The 23,399-nt window shown below is 36.1% G+C and overlaps 1 protein-coding gene across 2 annotated transcripts in view; it reads left to right on the plus strand.

Annotated features, from left to right (window-relative positions):
* SRBD1 (S1 RNA binding domain 1) overlaps positions 1 to 23,399 on the plus strand; it is a 227,775-nt gene that overhangs the window by 193,062 nt on the left and 11,314 nt on the right. For both annotated transcript variants that reach the window (XM_082358018.1, XM_082358019.1), the window contains exons 17-19: positions 5,241 to 5,347; positions 6,430 to 6,606; positions 9,681 to 9,863. In XM_082358018.1, the coding sequence (XP_082214144.1) occupies positions 5,241 to 5,347; positions 6,430 to 6,606; positions 9,681 to 9,863 (467 nt within the window). The remainder of the gene's footprint in view (positions 1 to 5,240; positions 5,348 to 6,429; positions 6,607 to 9,680; positions 9,864 to 23,399) is intronic.

Raw genomic sequence — 23,399 nt, forward strand, 5'->3', positions numbered from 1 at the left:
ATTGGCTAACAATGTGTCTAAAAGAAATGAAGAAATTTACTTTGCTGTGTCTCAGCCTGCTAAGCAAAGGGACTAGTCCAAGAACTGCATGTTCTTTACTTTTTTTCTTTTTGGCAGTGTAACATAACTTTGTTGTTTTTTTAATTTTTGATTTTTATTTTATTTTTTTATACAGCAGGTCCTTATTAGTCATCAGTTTTATACACATCAGTGTATACATGTCAATCCCAATCTCCCAATTCATCACACCCCCACCCCCACCCCACCTCCGCCGCTTTTCCCCCTTGGTGTCCATACGTTTGTTCTCTACATCTGTGTCTCAACTTCTGCCCTGCAAACCGGTTCATCTATACCATTTTTCTAGGTTCCACATATATGTGTTAATATACGATATTTGTTTTTCTCTTTCTGACTTACTTCACTCTGTATTACAGTCTCTAGATCCATCCACGTCTCAACAAATGACCCAATTTTGTTCCTTTTTATGGCTGAGTAATATTCCATTGTATATATGTACCACATCTTCTTTATCCATTCATCTGTCGATGGGCATTTAGGTTGCTTCCATGTCCTGGCTATTGTAAATAGTGCTGCAATGAGCATAGGGGTGCATGTGTCTTTTTGGATTATGGTTTTCTCTGGGTATATGCCCAGTAGTGGGATTGCTGGATCATATGGTAAATCTATTTTTAGTTTTTTAAGGAACCTCCATACTGTTCTCCATAGTGGCTGTATCAATTTACCTTCCCACCAACAGTGCAAGAGGGTTCCCTTTTCTCCACCCTCTGCAGCATTTGTTGTTTGTAGATTTTCTGATGATGCCCATTCTAACTGGTGTGAGGTGATACCTCATTGTAGTTTTGATTTGCATTTCTCTAATAATTAGTGATGTTGAGCATCTTTTCATGTGCTTCTTGGCCATCTGTATGTCTTCTTTGGAGAAATGTCTATTTAGGTCTTCTGCCCATTTTTGGATTGGGTTGTTAGTTTCTTTAATATTGAGCTGCATGAGCTGTTTATATATTTTGGAGATTAATCCTTTATCCGTTGATTCGTTTGCAAATATTTTCTTCCATTCTGAGGGTTGTCCTTTCGTCTTGTTTATGGTTTCCTTTGCTGTGCAAAAGCTTTGAAGTTTCATTAGGTCCCCTTTGTTTATTTTTGTTTTTATTTCCATTACTCTAGGAGGTGGATCAAAAAAGATCTTGCTGTGATTTATGTCAAAGAGTGTTCTTCCTGTGTTTTCCTCTAAGAGTTTTATAGTGTCCGGTCTTACATTTAGGTTTCAAATCCATTTGGAGTTTATTTTTGTGTATAGTGTTAGGGAGTAATTCCATTCTTTTACATGTAGCTATCCAGTTTTCCCAGCACCACTTATTGAAGAGACTGTCTTTTCTCCATTGTATATCCTTGCCTCCTTTGTCATAGATTAGTTGACCATAGGTGTGTGGGTTTATCTCTGGGCTTTCTATCTTGTTCCGTTGATCTATGTTTCTGTTTTTGTGCCAGTACCATATTGTCTTGATTACTGTAGCTTTGTAGTATAGTCTGAAGTCAGGGAGTCTGATTCCTTCAGCTCCATTTTTTTCCCTCAAGACCGCTTTGGGTATTTGGGGTCTTTTGTGTCTCCATACAAATTTTAAGAATTTTTGTTCTAGTTCTGTAAAAAATACCATTGGTAATTTGATAGGGATTGCATTGAATCTGTAGATTGCTTTAGGTACTACAGTCATTTTCACAATATTGATTCTTCCAATCCAAGAACATGGTATATCTCTCCATCTGTTGGTATCATCTTTAATTTCTTTCATCAGTGTCTTACAGTTTTCTGCATACAGGTCTTTTGTCTCCCTAGGTAGGTTTATTCCTAGGTATTTTATTCTTTTTGTTGCAGTGGTAAATGGGAGTGTTTCCTTAATTTCTCTTTCAGATTTTTCATCATTAGTGTATAGGAATGCAAGAGATTTCTGTGCATTAATTTTGTATCCTGCAACTTTGCCAAATTCATTGATTAGCTCTAGTAGTTTTCTGGTGGCGTCTTTAGCATTCTCTATGTATAGTATCATGTCATCTGCAAACGCTGACAGTTTTACTTCTTCTTTTCTGATTTGTATTCCTTTTATTTCTTTTTCTTCTCTGATTGCTGTGGCTAGGACTTCCAAAACTATGTTGAATAATATTGGTGAGGGTGGACATCCTTGTCTTGTTCCTGATCTTAGAGGAAATGCTTTCAATTTTTCACCATTGAGAATGATGTTTGCTGTGGGTTTGTCGTATATGGCCTTTACTATGTTGAGGTAGGTTCCCTCTATGCCCACTTTCTGGAGAGTTTTTATCATAAATGAGTGTTGAATTTTGTCAAAAGCTTTTTCTGCATCTGTTGAGATGATCATATGGTTTTTATTCTTCAGTTTGTTAATATGGTGTATCACATTGATTGACTTGCATATATTGAAGAATCCTTGCATCCCTGGGATAAATCCCACTTGATCATGGTGTATGATCCTTTTAATGTGTTGTTGGATTCTGTTTGCAAGTATTTTGTTGAGGATTTTTGCATCTATATTCATCAGTGATATTGGTCTGTAATTTTCTTTTCTTGTAGTATCTTTGTCTGGTTTTGGTATCAGGGTGATGGTGGCCTCATAGAATGAGTTTGGGAGTGTTCCTTCCTCCGCAATTTTTTGAAGATTTTGAGAAGGATGGGTGTTAGCTCTTCTCTAATTATTTCATAGAATTCACCTGTGAAGCCATCTGGTCCTGGACTTTTGTTTGTTGGAAGATTTTTAATCACAGTTTCAATTTCATTACTTGTGATAGGTCTGTTCATATTTTCTATTTCTTCCTGGTTCAGTCTTGGAAGGTTATACCTTTCTAAGAATTTGTCCATTTCTTCCAGGTTGTCCATTTTATTGGCATAGAGTTGCTTGTAGTAGTCTTTTAGGATGCTTTGTATTTCTGTGGTGTCTGCTGTAACTTCTCCTTTTTCATTTCTAATTTTATTGATTTGATTCCTCTCCCTCTTTTTCTTGATGAGTCTGGCTAATGGTTTATCAATTTTGTTTATCTTCTCAAAGAACCAGCTTTTAGTTTTATTGATCTTTGCTATTGTTTTCTTTGTTTCTATTCCATTTATTTCTGCTCTGATCTTTATGATTTCTTTCCTTCTGCTAACATTGGGTTTTGTTTGTTTTTCTTTCTCTAGTTCTTTTAGGTGTAAGGTTAGTGTAAGATTACACTAACCTTAGTGTAGTGTAAGATTGTTTATTTGGGATTTTTCTTGTTTCTTAAGGTAGGCTTGTATAGCTATAAACTTCCCTCTTAGAACTGCTTTTGCTGCATCCCATAGGTTTTGGATCATCATGTTTTCATTGTCATTTGTCTCTAGATATTTTTTGATTTCCTCTTTGATTTCTTCATTGATGTCTTGGTTATTTAGTAACGTATTGTTTAGCCTCCATGTGTTTGTGTTTTTTACGTTTTTTTCCCTTTAATTGATTTCTAATCTCATAGCATTGTGGTCAGAAAAGATGCTTGATATGATTTCAGTTTTCTTAAATTTACTGAGGCTTGATTTGTGACCCAAGATGTGATCTATCCTGGAGAATGTTCCATGCACACTTGAGAAGAAAGTGTAATCTGCTGTTTTTGGATGGAATGTCCTATAAATATCAATTAAATCTATCTGGTCTTTGGTGTCATTTACAGCTTCTGTTTCCTTATTTGTTTTCATTTTGGATGATCTGTCCACTGGTTAAAGTGAGGTGTTAAGGTCCCCTACTATTATTGTGTTACTGTCAATTTCCCCTTTTGTGGCTGTTAGCATTTGCCTTATGTATTGAGGTGCTTCTATGTTGGGTGCATAAGTATTTACAATTCTTATGTCTTCTTCTTGGATTGATCCCTTGATCATTATGTAGTGTCCTTCTTTGTCTTTTGTAATAGTCTTTATTTTAAAGTCAACTTTGTCTGGTATGAGAATTGCTACTCCAGCTTTCTTTTCATTTCCATTTACATGGAATATCTTTTTCCATCCCCTCACTTTCAGTCTGTATGTGTCCCTAGGTCTGAAGTGGGTCTCTTGTAGATAGCATATAGATGGGTCTTGTTTTTGTATACATTCAGCAAGCCTACGTCTTTTGGTTGGAGCATTTAATCCATTCACGTTTAAGGTAATTATCGATATGTATGTTCCTATTACCATTTTCTTAATTGTTTTGGCTTTGGTTTCATAGGTCCTTTTCTTCCCTTGTGTTTCCCACTTAGAGAAGTTCCTTTAGCATTTGTTGTAGAGCTGGTTTGGTGGTGCTGAATTCTCTTAGCTTTTGCTTGTCTGTAAAGCTTTTGATTTCTCCATCGAATCTGAATGAGATCCTTGCTGGGTACAGTAATCTTGGTTGTAGGTTCTTCCCTTTCATCACTTTAAGTATATCATACCACTCCCTTCTGGCTTGTAGAATTTCTGCTGAGAAATCAGCTGTTAACCTTATGGGAGTTCCCTTGTATGTTACTTGTCGTTCTTCCCTTGCTGCTTTCAATAATTTTTCTTTGTCTTTAATTTTTGCCAATTTGATTACTATGTGTCTCGGTGTGTTTCTCCTTGAGTTTATCCTGTATGGGACTCTCTGTGCTTCCTGGACTTAGGTGGCTATTTCCTTTCCCACGTTAGGGAACTTTTCGACTATAATCTCTTCAAATATTTTCTCTGGTCCTTTCTCTCTCTCTTCTCCTTCTGGGTCCCCTATAATGCGAATGTTGTTGTGTTTAATGTTGTCCCAGAGGTGTCTTAGGCTGTCTTCATTTCTTTTCCTTCTTTTTTGTTTATTCTGTTCCACAGCAGTGAATTCCACCATTCTGTCTTCCAGGTCACTTATCCGTTCTGCCTCAGTTATTCTGCTATTGATTCCTTCTAGTGTAGTTTTCATTTCAGTTATTGTATTGTTCAACTCTGTTTGTTTGTTCTTTAATTCTTCTAGGTCTTTGTTAAACATTTCTTGCATCTTCTCGATCTTTGCCTCCATTCTTTTTCCGAGGTCTGGATCATCTTCACCGTCATTATTCTGAATTCTTTTTTTGGAAGGTTGCCTACCTCCACTTCATTTAGTTGTTTTTCTGGGGTTTTATCTTGTTCCTTCATCTGGTACATAGCCCTCTGCCTTTTCATCTTGTCTGTCTTTTTGTGAATGTGGTTTTTTGCATGTTCTTTAGTTTTGATTCATATTTGATCTTTGTCTTTTCAGCACGATGTGTCTCAGACTCTACTCAAGGCAACACTGGATAGTGTTGTAGAAGAATGTGTCAGCTTTGTGGGAGTGGATATTAACATCTGTTCAGAAGTTTTGTTAAGGTGAGACAAGAAGTCTGTGGCTAAACATCACAGAATCTTGAGTTTTACTGGCTATCCAGTTCAAACTCAGCTAGAGCAAGGGGACACGTGTATAAAGTTGTCAAGTATAGAAAATCTATGAGTTCATACATTGCTTTAGGTAATCAGTCAGAGGGGAAGGCATCATTTAAGAAAAGAATTATAACAATTCATGTTATTTTTAATACTGGAAATCTAATGTGAAGAACATATGGTAACTATCGAGTGCATTAATGTCGCTAATAGAATTTAAATTAGGTTAACATGGAAAAGAGCTGTTTCCCACCACAGGAGAGTAGATATTTTTCACTAGTTCAGTCTCTTGCTTACATCTGTCAAAGCTGGCAGTCACCAAAAGATAAATCCTGATGGTTCAAGGTATGGTTACCATATTTTTACCTTGATTCCACAAGTCACATCTCAAAATCTTCATTGTACTGTAATCATGTCTTATATGTTCTTTTTTTTTCCCCTGTGGCTATAGAAGAATTGCTTTTTTGTTCCTAGTCTTGCATTTATTATACAACTCTGCTGATGCAGCATGAAATTCTGGACCTCTGGAAAAAATCTGGATCTTTCTGCTTTGAAATTGGAATAGCAGAAAATATCCCTTGCATTGTAAGGTGTTGCTTTTCTACCACAGCGACAAACATTCCATAATGCCATGTATGGAATTCTGTAATAAAATTACGATTCTCTAATTAACACTAAGCCGACTATGTAATGATAGAGTTTTTATATCACGAATAAGTGTCTTTCTATAGTTCAAGGCTTTACTAATGAGAACAGGCTGATCAAAAAAATAGAATAGTACAATGCAGCTGTAGCTATTGTAACTTCTACTGCTAACTCACTTTGTAAGCTAACCAGGAATAGGCAGAATTATTACTTGATTCAGAAACACAAGGAATGTGAATAGTGTGGAGACATATGACAAGATGTAATTGCAGTTGCTTTTATGATGCAAATGTTTTATATCATTGTCTTTTCAGATGAGATCTTTTCTTTCAGTACTCTTAGAACAATTACATTGGCCACATTACTCATTTTGTTTATTTTTTTAGGCATATTGCTGGACTCAATGCCAACCGAGCCAAAAATATTATTGAATGGCGTGAGAAAAATGGGCCATTCATCAACCGAGAACAGCTGAAGAAAGTGAAAGGGCTAGGTCCAAAATCTTTCCAACAGTGTGCTGGTTTCATCAGAGTCAACCAGGATTATATTCGAACATTTTGCAGGTCATTATTGAAGTGTACACTGTCTGTTCTATTATCAACCTCCTCTCTTTCTGTTACCCATCCTTCTCACTGGCATAAATCCTAGCTGTCTATTTGTTCATTCCTTCATTCAATATGTGTCAACTGTAATCTTTGCTAGGTACTGGGAATACAGCAGTGAGCAAATCAACAAATTCCCTGGCCTCATGGAGTTAAATTTTAATGTATGAGACAGACAATAAATAAACTAGTAAAAATACATAGTTTCAGATGTAATAAGTGTTATAAAAATTAAAACAAAGCAATATGACACTGCCTTTGGGGAGCAATAAACTGCTGTATATGAGTTATTCATTGAAAAGATATTTGAGCCGAGTTTTGAATGAAATGAAGGAGCCAGTCACACAGGGATCAGAAGGAGGGCATTCCAGGCAGAGCAAACAGTACATGTGCAACATCCTAAGGCAGGACCAACTTTGGTGTATTCAGGAAATGAAACTAAGGCCAGTGTGATTGGAGCACCACAAGTAGGAAGGACTGGTATAAGATGAGGTAACAAAGAGGACTTCGCAAAGACCACTTCATACTGACAGCTTTTACCCTAAGCATAGTTGGGTTTCCCTGCTCCTTCCTCACTGAAAACTGGCCAAAGCATTAATTATCAGATGTGTCGATTAAGAGCTAAATCCTTGCTTTCTAATCCTGTAGCACAAATGCAAAGAAATTTGGTAAACTTCTTAGCATTTTGTAATCATGAAAGAATGGCTTTTATGTATTTGCTTTTTGGGACTACCTGATTCATTTATGTGTATTTTTTTCTTTTGACAAAGTTATAATAATATTTTTTTTTCCTGGAAAAGACTAAGGAAAAACCAGCCCCACTGGATAGTAGAATTTATTATAAAGCCATAGTAATTAAGCAGTTTGGTTTTGATGTAGAAACAGGTAGAACAGAATAGAGTCTGAAATACATCAAACCCAGAGGGAATTTAGTTTATGATAAAGATGATATTTCAAATAGTTGGAAAAATTGATTAATTATCCAGTAAGTAGCATTATGACAATTGGAATTTTGTATGTGTAGGAGAAGCTACAGTCCTAACCCATACCTTATACCCAAATAAATTCCAGATGGACCATACACTTAAATGGAAAAAGTAAAACTGTAAAAGTACCAGAAAAAAACATGGGTAAATTTTGCAGACCGCTGGAGTAGTGGAAGTTCTTTCTAAGTAGACCACCAAACCCAGAAGCAAAAAAAAATTGGATTTCTTACTTTTTGTTTTTCTAACACTTGGTTAGAAAATTCAAACAGTATAAAAAAGAATAAAATGAAAAGGGCACCTCAACTTGTCACTTCAAAATAATTTCTTATATATTGCTTCCTGAAAATAAATTTATGTAAATTAATAATGTATTTGTTATTTTTAAATGCATATAGAAGGAGTCATGCTATACAACTATTTGAAACTTGTTTTATTAGTTTCAGTAATATATCTTGGATCTCTTTCCAAATATTACATATTGATTTATATATTTATATCATTATATATAAATTATCATTTATATATAATGACTGCACAGTAATTTATAGATGGACTATAATTTAATCTAATCAGTGCCCTGTTGATGAACATTTGGGTTGTTTTAAAGCCTTAAATTTTTTCAACTGGTAATGAAGGACTTGAAGATTCATGACTATTATATCTACTTGATAGGTCATACTGTTATTCAGAATGACTCTTGCTATCTCATTGAATGTTTTTTACTTTGAAATCTGTTTTGTTTGCTGGCATTGTTGCTATATCTGCCTTTTCAGAATATGCTTGGTATTTTTTATTTTCAAACTTTCTATGACATTCAATTTTTTATGACTCTTATAAACAAATAGATTTTCTAGGTTTGCTCAGTCTTATTAATACATTCACATTTATTATATTTATTGATGTGTTTGGACTTGATCTTCCCTCTTATTTTATATTTTCTCTTCATGCCTTCTGATTCTTTTCCTTTCATGCTGTTTGTTGGATTTATCAGTTAACACGTTTTCTCCCTGTTTCTCTTCTTGTCTTCCTTACTCATTTTTATCTCCTCTTAGTGATTTCAGCTTGTATATCTTGCTTTTATTCTTCTGGTGATTATCTTTAAATTTGATTTTAATTGGTCTCTGGAGTTAATAGGTTTCTCTGTCCTCCTCCTGGAGAAGACTAGAACCTTAGGTCTCTTTACCAATCTTCCTCCCTTCAACACTGTGTGCTATGGTGAGATGATCTGGGATTTTAGTTTCAGACTGTGTCCTTTTAATATATTTTCTACATTATTCATGAGCAGTTATTTAACCTAATAATTTTTTTAATGGTTTCTGTGCTCATCACTGTTTCTCGTAGCCCACATTATCATTTTTCGTGAATTCATTGTTTTTGCTGGAGTATATACTTAAACTCTTTTCAGAGAGGGTATATTATATGGGTTGTACTTCAGTCCTTACATATCTGAAAATGATTTTAATTTGAATGCTACTTTGGCTAGGTATATGATTTTAGATTCAAAATCATTTTGTCTCAGACTTTTAAAATATTATTCCACTGTGTTCTGGCATCTGATGTTTGTCAGTGAGAAAACTGATGCCAGTTTGATTCTAGTTCCTTTCAATAATCTGTTTTATTTTTCTCTCTTAATTTTAAAAATTATATTCTAAAGTTTCCCCATGATATGTCAAAATGTCTTTTTCATTCTTTTCCCATTCATTCTATTTTATACTCAGTAGATTCCTTTGGGGAGCTTTTTCTTCACCTCTGAGAAATCACCTTCTCCTTATTTAATTAATTTTCCTCCATTTCTCTCTGTTCTCTCCTAGAATGCCAGTTATACAGACAGAATCACTTAAGAATGTTTTTGGCTTTAAGTAACAGAAAACCCTATTAACAGTGTTTAAACTAAGTGGTAATTTCTGTGAAGTGAATGGTCAGAATCTGGTTGCTGTTTGTGTATATTTGTATGGCAGAGAAATAAGCACATTTTTAATTAAAGACTCTTTTCTGCCCACCCCCAACCCTCCCCCGCCCCACCCCATATGTTGTTTTGAATGGTTACAGTCGTCAGCAAACTGAATCTGCAGGCGAAATGCAGGGAGTTGCTGTGGCATCTTCAGCAGGTGTTGAAGTCACAAATGAGAAGCAAGGCAAGAAGAAGAGCAAAACTGCAGTGAATGCTGTACTAAAGCCAAATCCTTTGGACCAAACTTGTATTCACCCGGAATCATATGACATAGCGATGAGGTAAGTCTGAGGCCCATGTAAGAGTTTCCTGTGCCCAGAGTGAGTTCTCTACAGCAAATGGCCTTTGTTTTGGCATAATGGAGACTTTAAAAATATGACCATGTTTAACATGACAACATTTTTCAGAAGTTCCACATTGCTGAGTTATGTGGCACATTATTTTATTTCGGTGAGGAATGAAACCATTATTCCTGGAACAATGTCAAGCTCATAAACCCTGGTCCTAATGGTGAAGTGTGTGTAATGGAAATAGCATGGCACTCTCCTCTGTTTGTTTTGGAAATTAACAAGACACAAATGACTAGCACCTGGCTTAAAGCTGTGCTTATCTAAAGATAAAGCCCTTTAGTAAACAGCCTACTCCCAGATTTCTTAAGAAATGTTGCCCTGCTTAGTTATTATAGAGTTTAAGAAATGATGTACTTTTAATGAGCATGCATTAATTAACACAGGGCGAGGTTTGAGTACAAGGGAAAGTTTAATATTAGACATTAAAAGAGAAAACTTTGATACCACATTTGATTAGTTCAAAATTAATCAGTTCAAAAACCGTGACTTCCTACATAACTAAATATTTTAAGGCTTTTAGTGAATTAAATGACAGTGAGTTTAAAAATAGTGGATATTTTAATTTTCATTGAATCTAAAGTAAGATTTTTAACTTGTTTTAAAAATAATTTATATTTGATTATTTTAAGAAATATAATTGTAATTTTAAAAATGTTTAAGATTGTAAAGACTATTGCACATTATAGAAAACTTAGAAAATAAAAAAGGAAGTAAAAAATAATATTCTGTGAACATCAAAAGCAGTCGTATCTGTTTTTCTCCCAACATTTTATTATGAAAAAATTTAACATAGGGAAAAGTTGAAAAAAAATTTTGCAGTGAATTCCTGTATACCCACATCCAGATTTTATCATTTACATTTTACTATGCCTGTTTTTCCACTTATCTACCCATCTGTTTGTCCATGAGTCCATCTCTTTTTTTATATATATTTTAAAGAAAATTGCAGACATCAACACACTGTCAGCTAATACTTTGGCATGTATATCATTAGAACTCAATAATTCCTAATTTTTTTTCTTTTGAAGTAAAATTCATATACATTTTAATTATAAGTGTTCAAGAGCTGAATTTTGGCAAATAAATACCTACATCTGTGTAACCCAAACCTCTATCAAGATAAAAAACATTGCCATCATCCTAGAGCATTCCCTTGTACCTCTTCCTAGAAAATCCTTGCCTAGCCTCTCAGCACTAACCATATGTTCTCATTTCTTCAGCCAAAGATTAGTTTGCCTCTTCTTGAACTTCATGTAAATGATATCACACAGTGTACTCTTTTGTATAAAGCTTCTTTCAACATGTTTATTTTTAATTCATGTTGTAACATGGATAAATATTTTTATTGCTGAATAATATGCCGTTGTATAACTATACCATAGTTTATTCTCCTTATTGAAGGAAGCTTGCCTATTTCCAGTTTTTTGGTTATTCCAGTTTTAGGTTATTATGAGTAAAGCTGCTATGAACATTCTTGTATAATTTTTTGTTGTTGTTGACATTTTTTTTCCTTTATCTTGGAAAATTACTTAGGAGAGGATTTGCTGGGTCATAAATCAGGTGAGTGTTTAGTTTTCTTAGAAGCTTCTAGACTACAATCCAGTGTAGTTGTACCATTTTACACTTCACCAACAATGCTAAGAGTTTGCTTTGCCATCATTTGATGTTAGTCTTTTTAATTTTAGCCATTCTAGTATATGTGTGTATGTGGTAGTATCTCTTTGTGGTTTTAATTTGCATTTCCCTGGTGACAGTGAGCACTTTTTCATGTGCTTATTAGCCATTTGTATAGCTTCTTTTGTGAACTATCTGTTCATATCATTTAGCCATTTTCTAATTGAGTTGTTTACCTTTTTTATTATTGAGTTGTGGGAATGTTAAAAACATATTCTTTTTCTTTCTTAATAGATCTTTATTGGAGTATAATTGCTTCACAATACTGTGTTAGTTTCTGTTGTACACCAAAGTGAATCAGCCATATGCATACATGTGTCCCCATATTCCCTCCCTCTTGAGCCTCCCTCCCATCCTCCCTTTCCCACCCCTCTAGGTCATTGCAAAGCACCGAGCTGATCTCCCTGTGCTATGCTGCTGCTTCCTGCTAGCTATTTTACATTCGGTAGTGTATGTCGATGCTACTCACACTTCACCCCAGCTTCCCCCTCCCACCCTGTGTCCTCAAGTCCATTCTGTATGTCTACATCTTTATTCCTGCCCTGCAACTAGGTTCATCAGTACCATTTTTTTTTTTTTTTTAGATTCCACATATATGCGTTAGAATACGGTATTTGTTTTTCTCTTTCTGACTTAGTTCACTCTGTATGACAGACTCTAGGTCCATCCACCTCACTAAAAATAACTCAATTTCGTTTCTTTTTATGGCTGAGTAATATTCCATTGCATATATGTGCCACATCTTCTTTATCCATTCATCTGTCGATGGACATTTAGCTTGGTTCCATGTCCTGGCTATTGTAAATAGTGCTGCAATGAATATTGTGGTACATGTCTCTTTTTGATTTATGGTTTTCTCAGGGTATATGCCCAGTAATGGGATTGCTGGATCATATGGTAATTCTATTTTTAGTTTTTTAAGGAACCTCTGTACTGTTTTCCATAGTGGTTGTATCAATTTACATTCCCACTAACAGTGCAGGAGGGTTTCCTTTTCACCACACCCTTTCCAGCATTTATTGTTTCTAGATTTCTTGATAATAGCCATTCTGACTGGCATGAGGTGATACCTCATTGTAGTTTTGATTTGCATTTCTCTAATAATTAGTGATGTTGACCCATCTTTTCATGTGCCTCTTGGCCATCTGTATGTCTTCCTTGGTGAAATGTCTATTTAGGTCTTCTGCCCATTTTTAATTGGACTGTTTGTTTTTTTTGATATCGAGCTTCATGAGCTGTTTATATATTTTGTAGATTAATCCTTTGTCTGTTGTTTCATTTGCAAATATTTTCTCCCATTCTGAGGGTTGTCTTTTTGTCTTGTTTATGGTTTCCTTTGCTGTGCAAAAGCTTTTAAGTTTAATTAAGTCCCATTTGTTTATTTTTGTTTTTATTTCTGTAACTCTAGGAGGTGGGTCAAAAAAGACCTTGCTGTGGTTTATGTCAAAGAGTGTATTTCCTATTTTTCCTCTAAGAGTTTTACAGTGTCTGGTCTTACATTTAGGTCTTTAATCCATTTGGAGTTTATTTTTGTGTATGGTGTTAAGAAGTGTTCTAATTTCATTCTTTACATGTAGCTGTCCAGTTTCCCCAGCACCACGTATTGAAGAAGATGTATTTTCTCCATTGTATGTTCTTGCCTCCTTTGTCATAAATTAGGTGACCATATGTGCATGGGTTTATCTCTGGGCTTTCTATCCTGTTCCATTGATCTATATTTCTGTTTTTCTGCCAGTACCATACTGTCTTGATTACTGTAGCTTTGTGGCATATTTTGAAGTTGGGGAGCCTGATTCTTCCAACTCCGTTTTTCTTTCTCAAGATTGCTTTGGTTATTCGGGGTCTTTTATGTTTCCATATGAATTGCAAAATTTTTTGTTCCAATTCTGTGAAGAATGCCATTGGTAGTTTGATAGGGATTGCATTGAATCTGTAGATTGCTTTGGGTAGTATAATCATTTTCATAATATTGATTCTTCCAATCCAGAACATAGTATATTTCTCCATCTGTTTATGTCATCTTTGATTTCATTCATCAGTGTTTTATAGTTTTCTGAGTACAAGTCTTTTGCCTCCACAGGCAAGTTTTTTCCTAGATACTTTATTCTTTTTGTTGCAATGGTAAATGGGATTGTTTCCTTAATTTCTCTTTCTGATTTTTCATTGTTGGTGTATAGGAAAGCCAGAGATTTCTGTGCATTAATTTTGTGTCCTACAACCTTACCAAATTCATTGTTTAGTTCTAGTAGTTTTCTGGTGGCATCTTTAGGATTTTCTATGTATAGTATCATGTCATCCACAAATGGTGACACTTTTACTTCTTTTCCAATTTGTATTTCTTTTTCTTCTCTGATTGCCGTGGCTAGGACTTCCAAAACTATGTTGAATAAGAATGGCAAGAGTGGTCATCCTTGTCTTGTTCCTGATCTTAGTGGAAATGCTCTCAGTTTTTCACCATTGAGTATGATGCTTGCTGTGGGTTTCTCATATATGGCCTTTATTATGTTGAGGTAGGTTCCCTCTATGCCCATTTTCTGGAGAGTTTTTATCGTAAATGAGTGTTGAATTTTGTCAAAAGCTTTTTCTGCATCTGTTGAGATGATCATATGGTTTTTATTCCTTAATTTGTTAATGTAGTGTATCACGTTGTTTGATTTGCATATATTGAAGAATCATTGCATACCTGGGATAAATCCCACTTGATCATGGTGTATGATTCTTTTAATGTGTTGTTGGATTCTGTTTGTTAGTATTTTGTTGAGGATTTTTGCATCTATGTTCATCAGTGATATTGGTCTATAATTTTCTTTTTTTGTAATATCTTTTTCTGGTTTTGGTATCAGGGTGATGGTGGCTTCATAGAATGAATTTGGGAGTGTTTCTCCCTCTGCAGTTTTTTGGAAGAGCTTGAGAAGGATGGGTGTTAGCTCTTCTCTAAATGTTTGGTAGAATTCACCTGTGAAGCCATCTGGTCCTGGACTTCTGTTTGTTGGAAGATTTTTAATTATGGTTTCAATTTCATTACTTGTGATGGGTCTGTTTATATTTTCTAATGCTTCCTGGTTCAGTCTTGGAAAATTGTACCTTTCCAAGAATTTGTCCATTTCTTCTTGGTTGTCCATTTTATTGGTATATAGTTTTTTGTAGTAGTCTCTTATAATCCTTTGTATTTCTGCGGTGTCAGTTGTGATCTCTCCTTTTTCATTTCTAATTTTATTGATTTGCATCCTCTCCCTTTTTTTCTTGATGGGTCTGGCTAAGGGTTTATCAATTTTGTTTATCTTCTCAAAGAACCAGTTGGTAGTTTTATTGTTCTTTGCTATTGTTTTCTTAGTTTCTATTTCATTTCTGCTCTGATTTTTATGATTTCTTTCCTTCTACTTACTTTGGGTTTTCTTTGTTCTTCTTTCTCTAGTTGTTTTCAGTGTTGGCTTAGATTGTTTATTTGCGATTTTTCTTGTTTCTTGAGGTGAGATTGAATTGCTATAAACTTCCCTGTTAGAACTGCTTTTGCTGCATCCCATAGGTTTTGGGTCATCATGTTTTTGTTGTCATTTGTTTCTAGGTATTTTTTTATTTCTTCTTTGATTTCTTCAGGGATCTCTTGGTTATTTAGTAGCACATGTTTAGCCTCCATGTATTTGTGTTTTATACAAATCTTCTTCCTGTAATTGATTTCCAGTCTCATAGCGTTGTGGTCAGAAAAGATGCTTGATAAGAATTCAATTTTCTTAAATTTTCCAAGGCTTGATTTGTGACCCAAGATGTGATCTATCCTGGAGAATGTTCCATGTGCACTTCAGAAGAAAGGGTATTCTGCCACTTTTCGGTGGAATGTTTTATAAGTATCAATTAAATCTACCTGGTCTATTGTGTCATTTAAAGCTTGTGTTTCCTTATTTATTTTTTGTTTGGATGATCTGTCCATTGGTGTAAGTGGCGTGTTAAAAGTCCCCTACTATTACTGTGTTACTGTCAATTTCTCCTTTCATGGTTGTTAACATTTGCCTTATGTATTGAGGTGCTCCTATGTTGGGTGCATAAACATTTTTAATTGTTATATCTTCTTCTTGGATTGATCCTTTGATCATTATGTAGTGTCCCTCCTTATCTCTTGTAATAGTCTTTATTTTTAAGTTTATTTTGTCTGATATGAATATTGCTACTCCAGCTTTCTTTTGATTTCCATTTGCATGGAATATCATTTTCCATCCTTTCACTTTCAGTCTGTATGTGTCCCTAGGTCTGAAGTGGGTCTTTTGTAGACAACATATATATGGGTCTTGTTTTTGTATCTGTTCAGCCAGTCTGTGTCTTTTGGTTGGGGCATTTAATCCATTTACATTCAAGGTTATTATTGATATGTATGTTCCTATTACCATTTTCTTAATTGTTTCGGGTTTGTTTTTGTGGGTCTTTTTCTTCTCTTGCGTTTCCCGCCTAGAGAAGTTGCTTTAGCATTTGTTATAAGGCTGGTTTGGTGGTGCTGAATTCTCTTAGCTTTTCCTTGTTTGAAAAGCTTTTGATTTCTCCCTTGCATCTGAATGAGATCCTTGCTGGATAGAGTAATCTTGGTTGTATGTTTTTCTCTTTCATCACTTTAAGTATGTCCTGCAACTCCCTTCTGGCCTGCAGAGTTTCTGCTGAAATATCAGCTGATAACCTTGTGGGGACTCCTTTGTATGTTTTTTTTTTGTTTTTTCCCTTGAATTTAATTTTTGTTAGTTTGATTAATATGTGTCTTGGTTTGTTTTTCCTAGAGTTTATCCTGTATGGGACTCTCTGTGCTTCCTGGACTTGAGTGACTATTTCCTTTCCCATGTTAGGGAAGTTTTTGACTGTAATCTCTTCAAATATTTTCTCAGACCCTTTCTTTTTCTCTTCTTCTTCTGGGACCCCTGTAATTCAAATGTGGTGCATTTAGCGTTGTCCCAGAGGTCTCTGAGATTGTCTTCAATTCTTTTCATCTTTTTTCTTTATTCTGCTCCTCGGCAGTTATTTCCACCATTTTGTCTTCCAGCTCACTTATTCATTCTTCTGCCTCAGTTATTCTGTTATTGATTCCTTCTAGTGTATTTTTCATTTCAGTTATTGTGTTGTTCATCTCTGTTTGTTTGTTCTTTAGTTCTTTAGATCTTTGTTAAACATTTTTTGTATTTTCTCAATCCATGCTTCCATTCTGTTTCCAGGATTCTGGATCATCTTTACTCTCATTTCTCTGAATTCTTTTTCAGGTAGATTGCCTATTTCCTCTTCATTTATTTGGTCTTGTAGGTTTTTACCTTGCTCCTTCATCTGTGACATATTTTTTTTGCTGTCTCATTTTTTTTTTTTTTTTTTATGAGTGGAATTGTATTCCTGTCTTAGTGGTTATTTGGCCTGAGGCTTCTAACACTGGAATTTGGTGGCTGTTGGGTAGAGCTGGGTCTTGGTGCTGAGATGAGGACCTCCATGAGACCTCACTCCAGTGAATATTCCCTGGGATCTGAGGTTCTCTGTTAGTCCAGTGGTTCCAACATGGAGCTCCCACCACAGGAGCTTTGGCCCGACCCCCGCCTCGTGAAGCAAGATCCTGCAAGCAGCATGCAGTGGCAAAAAAAAAAAAAAGAGAGAGAACAATAACAAAGTAAAAAATAAAATTAGGCTAGGAAACTAACAGATATGTTAGAAAGAATATAAAAATAAAAATATAGGTGAATCAACAACCGGAAGGTACAACAGTACCACAATAGTAAAAAAGAGAAGGAGGGAAAAGAGAAAAAAAAAAAGGCAAGGGGAAAGGCCTTGGTTGTGGAGGGCAGGGCCTAAACAAGGGCAAGGTTTGGGTGGGGGGTGGGGCTTAGGCTCAAGGAACAGAAGGGGCCCAGGCGTGTCCCCCCACCCCTTGTCTCAGAGGGCGGGGGACCTCACCTGGGAACCCAGCAGGCTTCCTGGTCTCGAATGGGCGGGGCATTCCTGCTCCTCCTCTCCTCTCCTGCTCCTCCAGTCTTGGAGGGCCCCTCCCACCTGCCTCTCCTGTCCTCCCGTTGGCGTCCTTCCTATGCCCCCAGGACCAATGTGGCCAGGGGTTAGGGGGTCCTTGGAGGGCAGGGGACCGGCCTGGGAGCTCAGCAGGCTCCCAGGGCCCTAGTGGGCAGGGCAAACACCCTCTGCTCCTCTCCCACTCCTCCTGGAGGGTCCCTCCTGCCTGCCTCTCCTGAACTCCCCTTGGCCTCCTTCGTATGCCCCCAAGACCAATGCGGCCAGGGAGGTGGGGGTGCCTTGGAGGACAGGGGACCAGCCTGGGAGCTCAGCAGGCTCCCCGGGCCTGAGTGGGATGGGCAGTCACCCTCAGCTCCTCTCCTGCTCCTCCGGATGGTCCCTACTGCTTACCTCTCCTGATCTCCCTGGCCTCAGGGGCACTGATCCTGTCTGGCCTCCACTTCTCCTCCCCGCTCTGTCCCCCACGTCCTACCAGTTCACTTGGGGGCTCCTCCCATCTCCTTGGGTGTCAGGGTCCCTCACCAGTGGCTGGCAGGTGCCCTAGTGGGGAGAAGACGCTAACTTGGCATCTTCTCACCCCGCCATCTTGACTCTGCCCCCTAAAAACATATTCTGCATATTAGTCCTTTGTCAAATATATGTTCCACAAATATTTTGTCCTAGTTTATGGCTTACATCTTTATTTTCTTATTAACATCTTTTGATGTGCAGAAGTTTTTAATTTTGATGATGTCTAATTTATCCAGTTTTTTCTTTTATATGAAGTTACTGCTTTCTTTGTCCTAAGAAACTTTTGCCTACCTCAAGTCATGAATCTTACCTCAGTGTTTTCTTCTTAAAGCTTGGTGGTTTTAATTTTGGGTTTTTTTAATATAAATTTATTTTATTTATTTATTTTTGGCTGCATTGGGTCTTCGTTGCTGCGCACAGGCCTTCTCCAGTTGTGGCGCACAGGCTTCTCATTGCGGTGGCTTCTCCTGCTGCAGAGCTCAGGCCCAGTCATGCGGTCTTTAGTAGTTGTGGCTCAAGGGCTCTAGAGCGCAGGCTCAGTAGTTGTGGCACCCGGGCCCAGCTGCTCCACGGCATGTGGGATCTTCCTGGACCAGGGCTCGAACCCGTGTCCTCTGCACTGGCAGGGGGATTCCTAACTACTGTGCCACCAGGGAAACCCAAGCTTGATGGTTTTAACTTTCACATTTAGGTCAGTGATATATCTGAAGTTACATTTTGTGTATGATTTGAAGTAGGGGTCAAGGTTCATTTTCTTTCTTCATTATGAACATTTAGTTATTCCAGCACCAGTTTGAAAAACAATAGCAACAACACAACTTTCCTTTACCCATTGTTTTGTACCTTTGTTGAAAGTCAAATGACTGTGTAAGTGTGGGTCTATTTCTGGCTCTCTATTCTGTTTCATTGATCTGTTTGTCAATACCACAGTATCTTTATTACTGTAGTTTTATGCTAAGTTTCTAAGTCAGGTAGCGTCAGTCCTCCAACTTTGTTTTTTTAATATTGCTCTGAATAGTCTAGATGATTTGATTTTCCTATAAATTTTAGAATGAATTTGTCAATTTACATTAAAAAAAACAAAACCTTGTGGGATTATGATTGGGATTACATTGAGTCTATAGGTGAATTTAGGAACAATTGATGTCTTCATAATATTTATTTAGTCTTTTCATCATGAACTTATTTTCTTTCCTTTTATTTAGATCTTCTGTCATTTCTCTCAACAATGTTTTTTAGTTTCTAGTGTAGAGGTCTTGCATATGTTTTATTAAATGTATTTTATTCTTTTCAGCACTATTGTAAATGGAATTTTTTTTAACTTGTTGCTAATTGTTTGCTGCTAATATGTAAAAACACAGTTGTTTTTTTATAGTAACCTTGTATCCTGTGGCCTTGCTAAATTCACTTACTAGTTCTTAGTATGTGTTTGTAGATTCTTTAAATTTCCCTATATAAACAATTATGTTATCAGCAAATAGATGAAAGCTTTTCTACTTCTTTTTTAACCTTCATGCTTTTTATTTCTTTTCCTTGCCTATTACAATGGCCAGGACTTTCAGTACTATGTTGAATAAGAGTGGTGAGAATGGGCATCCTTGTTCCATTCTTAATCCTAGCACGTGGTTCTCATTTTTTTAATATTAAATAAAATTGTGGTCTCATATTATAGTAATTGTATTTTTAGTGTTTGTTGTTTGAGAAGAGGCATATGTACACATGGATTTATAGACTTCTTGCAACAATTGACATCTCCATGGACACTAAATTAGCATTTTGCTCTGTGCAAAGCCAGTGTCTTTTTTTAATTTTTGTTTGTTTCTATGATATAGTTCTAATGTGGTTTATAAGTTTTTCTATTTGCTTTCTAATATAAGCACAAATTTTTGGTTTCTGCATATCCCTTTTTAAAAGGCTAAATAGTATTCCATCAAGTGATTGAACTGTAGTTTAGTAATAGTAGTACTAGTAGGGGTTCCTTATGATGGATTCCTAGAAGTGGAATTACTCTTCCAAAGGGTTTGAAAGTTTATGTGGCTCTTAATATACATTGCCAAGTAACATACTGATTTGCAATGCCACCAGCAGTGTTCAAGCCTGAGAAATCTTGAGTTTCTCCTGTCAGACACGACTTCCCTACCAGTTTTCACATGGGCTAGTTTCTGCATGTGGAGCATAAAAGCCCTACCAGTGACTTCACCCTTCGCTGTGCTTCCTTTGGGAGTAGGCTTGTCTCTCAGAAGCAGGGTACTTGAGGACTTTTTCATGGGAAATTTCTCTACATGAAGTTCAACTCCTGACCTTTAAAATCTGGAGACAAACTGGTAATTTATCTAATTTTGCTTACCATCCCCATTATCCACTTTGGAACTGTGATAGTCTTTTCTGGCTTTCAAATATACTTAGTAGAGACATCACGCAACATATAGGTAGTTCAAACTTTCATATAGTGTTAAAAAAGTGTCTTCCCGGGGAAGAAAAGCCCAAGATGGATGTGATTAGGTCATCACTGGTTTGACTTCAGTTCTGTAAAAGTAAGTTCCATTGCAGTAAATTTCATTTTTAGTTGTATTAGAAAAGCAGTAGGAACATAAATAGCTTTAATGCTACCCTACCATGATGTCACTCCCAGAAATACAACAAAATGTGAAGCCGTTAAGTCTTTTTACTTTTGTATTTATGATATTCTCTCTCACATTCATATTTTAGAAAACTGAGATCATGGTATTTTGTAACCTAAGTTAGTCATTTAGTGGTTTTTTAAAAGTCTACTTTTTTTTGACTACTTTTATTATTTATATTACTTAAAAGTTTTATTTACATGTAGGGATTCTCTATTAAATATTAAAGTGTTGTATGGGCTGAATTTTTTCTAGTTTATTTAATTTTCTATCTGCTTATAATGCTATTATGTTTTTGAAATATGAATGTTTAATTTTTATGAAGTAAACCTACTATTCTTTTTCTTGCTTTTAGGCAAATTGATCTTCTCTTAAGATACCTGATTTCTAAGATCAATTCAGTGTTCCCCATATTTTTTTCATGTTCTTTATGGTTTCATTTTTTACTCTGTGAATTTTATTGCTGATGATTTCATTCATCACTTCAAATGTACAAAGCACTGTGGTGGGGCCTGAAGAATATAAAAATGAATAGAGGTGATTTATAGTCCTAAGGAGCCTACCAAAATAGGGAGGATGAAACTTATTCACAAATAACCATAGTAGAGGTCAATAATTAATAAGGGTCCTTTGCAAAGCACAAAGTTGTTCACAGGAGAAAGATCTCATTTCCAGATAGGAGTTTCTTATAAGGTTTCTTGCAGGAGGTGAAATTTGGGCTAGGTCTTTCAGCCAGTAGAAAGAGGAAAAAAGATGTTTAAAGGGTTGGAGACCGGAAAATATAGCTCAGGTCAGATTTGAGGATTAGTTAATAGTCCAATAAAAACAAACATTCATTGAATATTTCCTCATTACCAGGCACTTTAGAAGCATCATTTTGTTTAAACCCCACAGCAATCTTAACGAGGTTAGTACTATTAATATTCCCACTTCTTTAGGTATACAAAGTCTCTGATGGGTGAAGTAGATTGCCTAAGATAAGTCAGCTGGTGGAACCAAGATTTGAACCAGATCTGTGACACTCCAAAGCCTGAGCTCACAATTAAAAAGCTAGTTTGGAGCCAGATTTAAATGTAATAATAATGGTCTTTCAGATTTAAGGGAATCATACCCTTAAAGACAGTCTGTGTTCAGCACAGAAATGTAACAAGGCTTGTGTTTTGTGTGCTTCTAAAGGAAAAAAACCCCCAGAATATCTGTAATATGCTAGCTTTGACTGTTATTCTCTATCATCACATGGCTGAAATTAGACTCTCTCTTTCTTCTGGAGAAAACATTACCTCCTCCAATAAAGGAAACTTTGCCTATTTATTTTATTAAGGGATCTGTAAGAAATGGATTCTTCACATAGAGTATGTAGAACTTTATGCTGTTCTGCTGCAGGTATGATGTTTCCTGAGTATTGCACTGAAAAGAATTCCTTTCATTATGCTTTTTTAGAATGAGACATGTACATTTCAAAATAAGCAGGTTGATAGTGACCACATTTGGTATCTTCTCATTTTAAAAGACAAGGAGGGTGAAGAGCAGGAGTAGTGTACTCACCCTAGACTTGTACTCACCTCTGCCAGGAGATGTTTTTACATAAGAGAGAAAGAGTAAAAGGGATAATTGGAGGTCTTTAGTAAATGTCAGTTTAAAAACAGTAAGAAACTCCATATTATAGAAGATATAAGGGGAACATGGGATTAAGAAACCTACTATTGCTACAGGTAGGTTTTATTTCAATAGTCCTTTGAACCCTTTCTGTTCTCAATCTCTTACTTGTTTCAGGAACCCTTTCTGTTCTCAATCTCTTACTTGTTTCAGGATCTTCTCACATTTAGCTGATTACTTTACATTCTACTTCACTGAAAAAATTGAGAGCTACCTTCCTTATAATTGTCTCCATATCTTTACTCATTCTGTCCCACACTTCTCCAAGCTACCCTTCCATCACTTGATTCTGCTTCTCTTCCCATTCTCACTTCTGACTGGTTGTCGCTCAGGACACTTGACCTTGGCATTCTCTTGGTCTCTCTGAGTCGTAGTTGCCTCACCTCTAAAAGTTGGTGTGGGGTAGTGTTAGGGTGACAGCCAAGTGAATAAGGTCTTTTAACTTTGTAAAATGTTATGACTGTCTCTTGTATCTTTAATGTCTCCATAATTTATCCCTTTTGTTTTGCCCCAGAGACATATTGTTGCTCTGGTCTCCCATTCTTCACTTCCTAAAAGCTAAAAGCAGCAACCACTTTTTATCTTACTTCCTCCTAGAACTTCTCTCTCAGTGCTCCTTTTTCTCATTGCCAGACTTCTCAGAATTATCTGCCTCTAATTTTTACTGTTTGCTTTCTTCCAGCCTTTATAGATTGGCTTCTATCATTACCACTCTCCTGGAATTTATTCTCTCAACTAATGACCTCCTGATTGTCAAAATCAGTAGCCTCTTTCTGTCCTTAAACCACTTACCCATTCTGCAACATTTGACACCATCAACTTACTGATCTTCTTCCATGACTGTTTTCACATTCTGTCTTCTCTGACTTCTTCCTCTGGCCCTCTAAATGTAGATATTCTTCAAGTTTTTACCTTAGTCACCTTCTTCTTTTATTCTATATTTTCCCCTGAATGACTGCATCCACTCACATGACTATCTTTATCTCTCACCCCTCCACTGCTAATTCCAATCCTACATTTCAAT

Source organism: Balaenoptera borealis (genome assembly GCF_965194805.1).
Source record: "Balaenoptera borealis genome assembly, chromosome: 15".
Classification (NCBI taxonomy): Eukaryota; Metazoa; Chordata; class Mammalia; order Artiodactyla; family Balaenopteridae; genus Balaenoptera; species Balaenoptera borealis.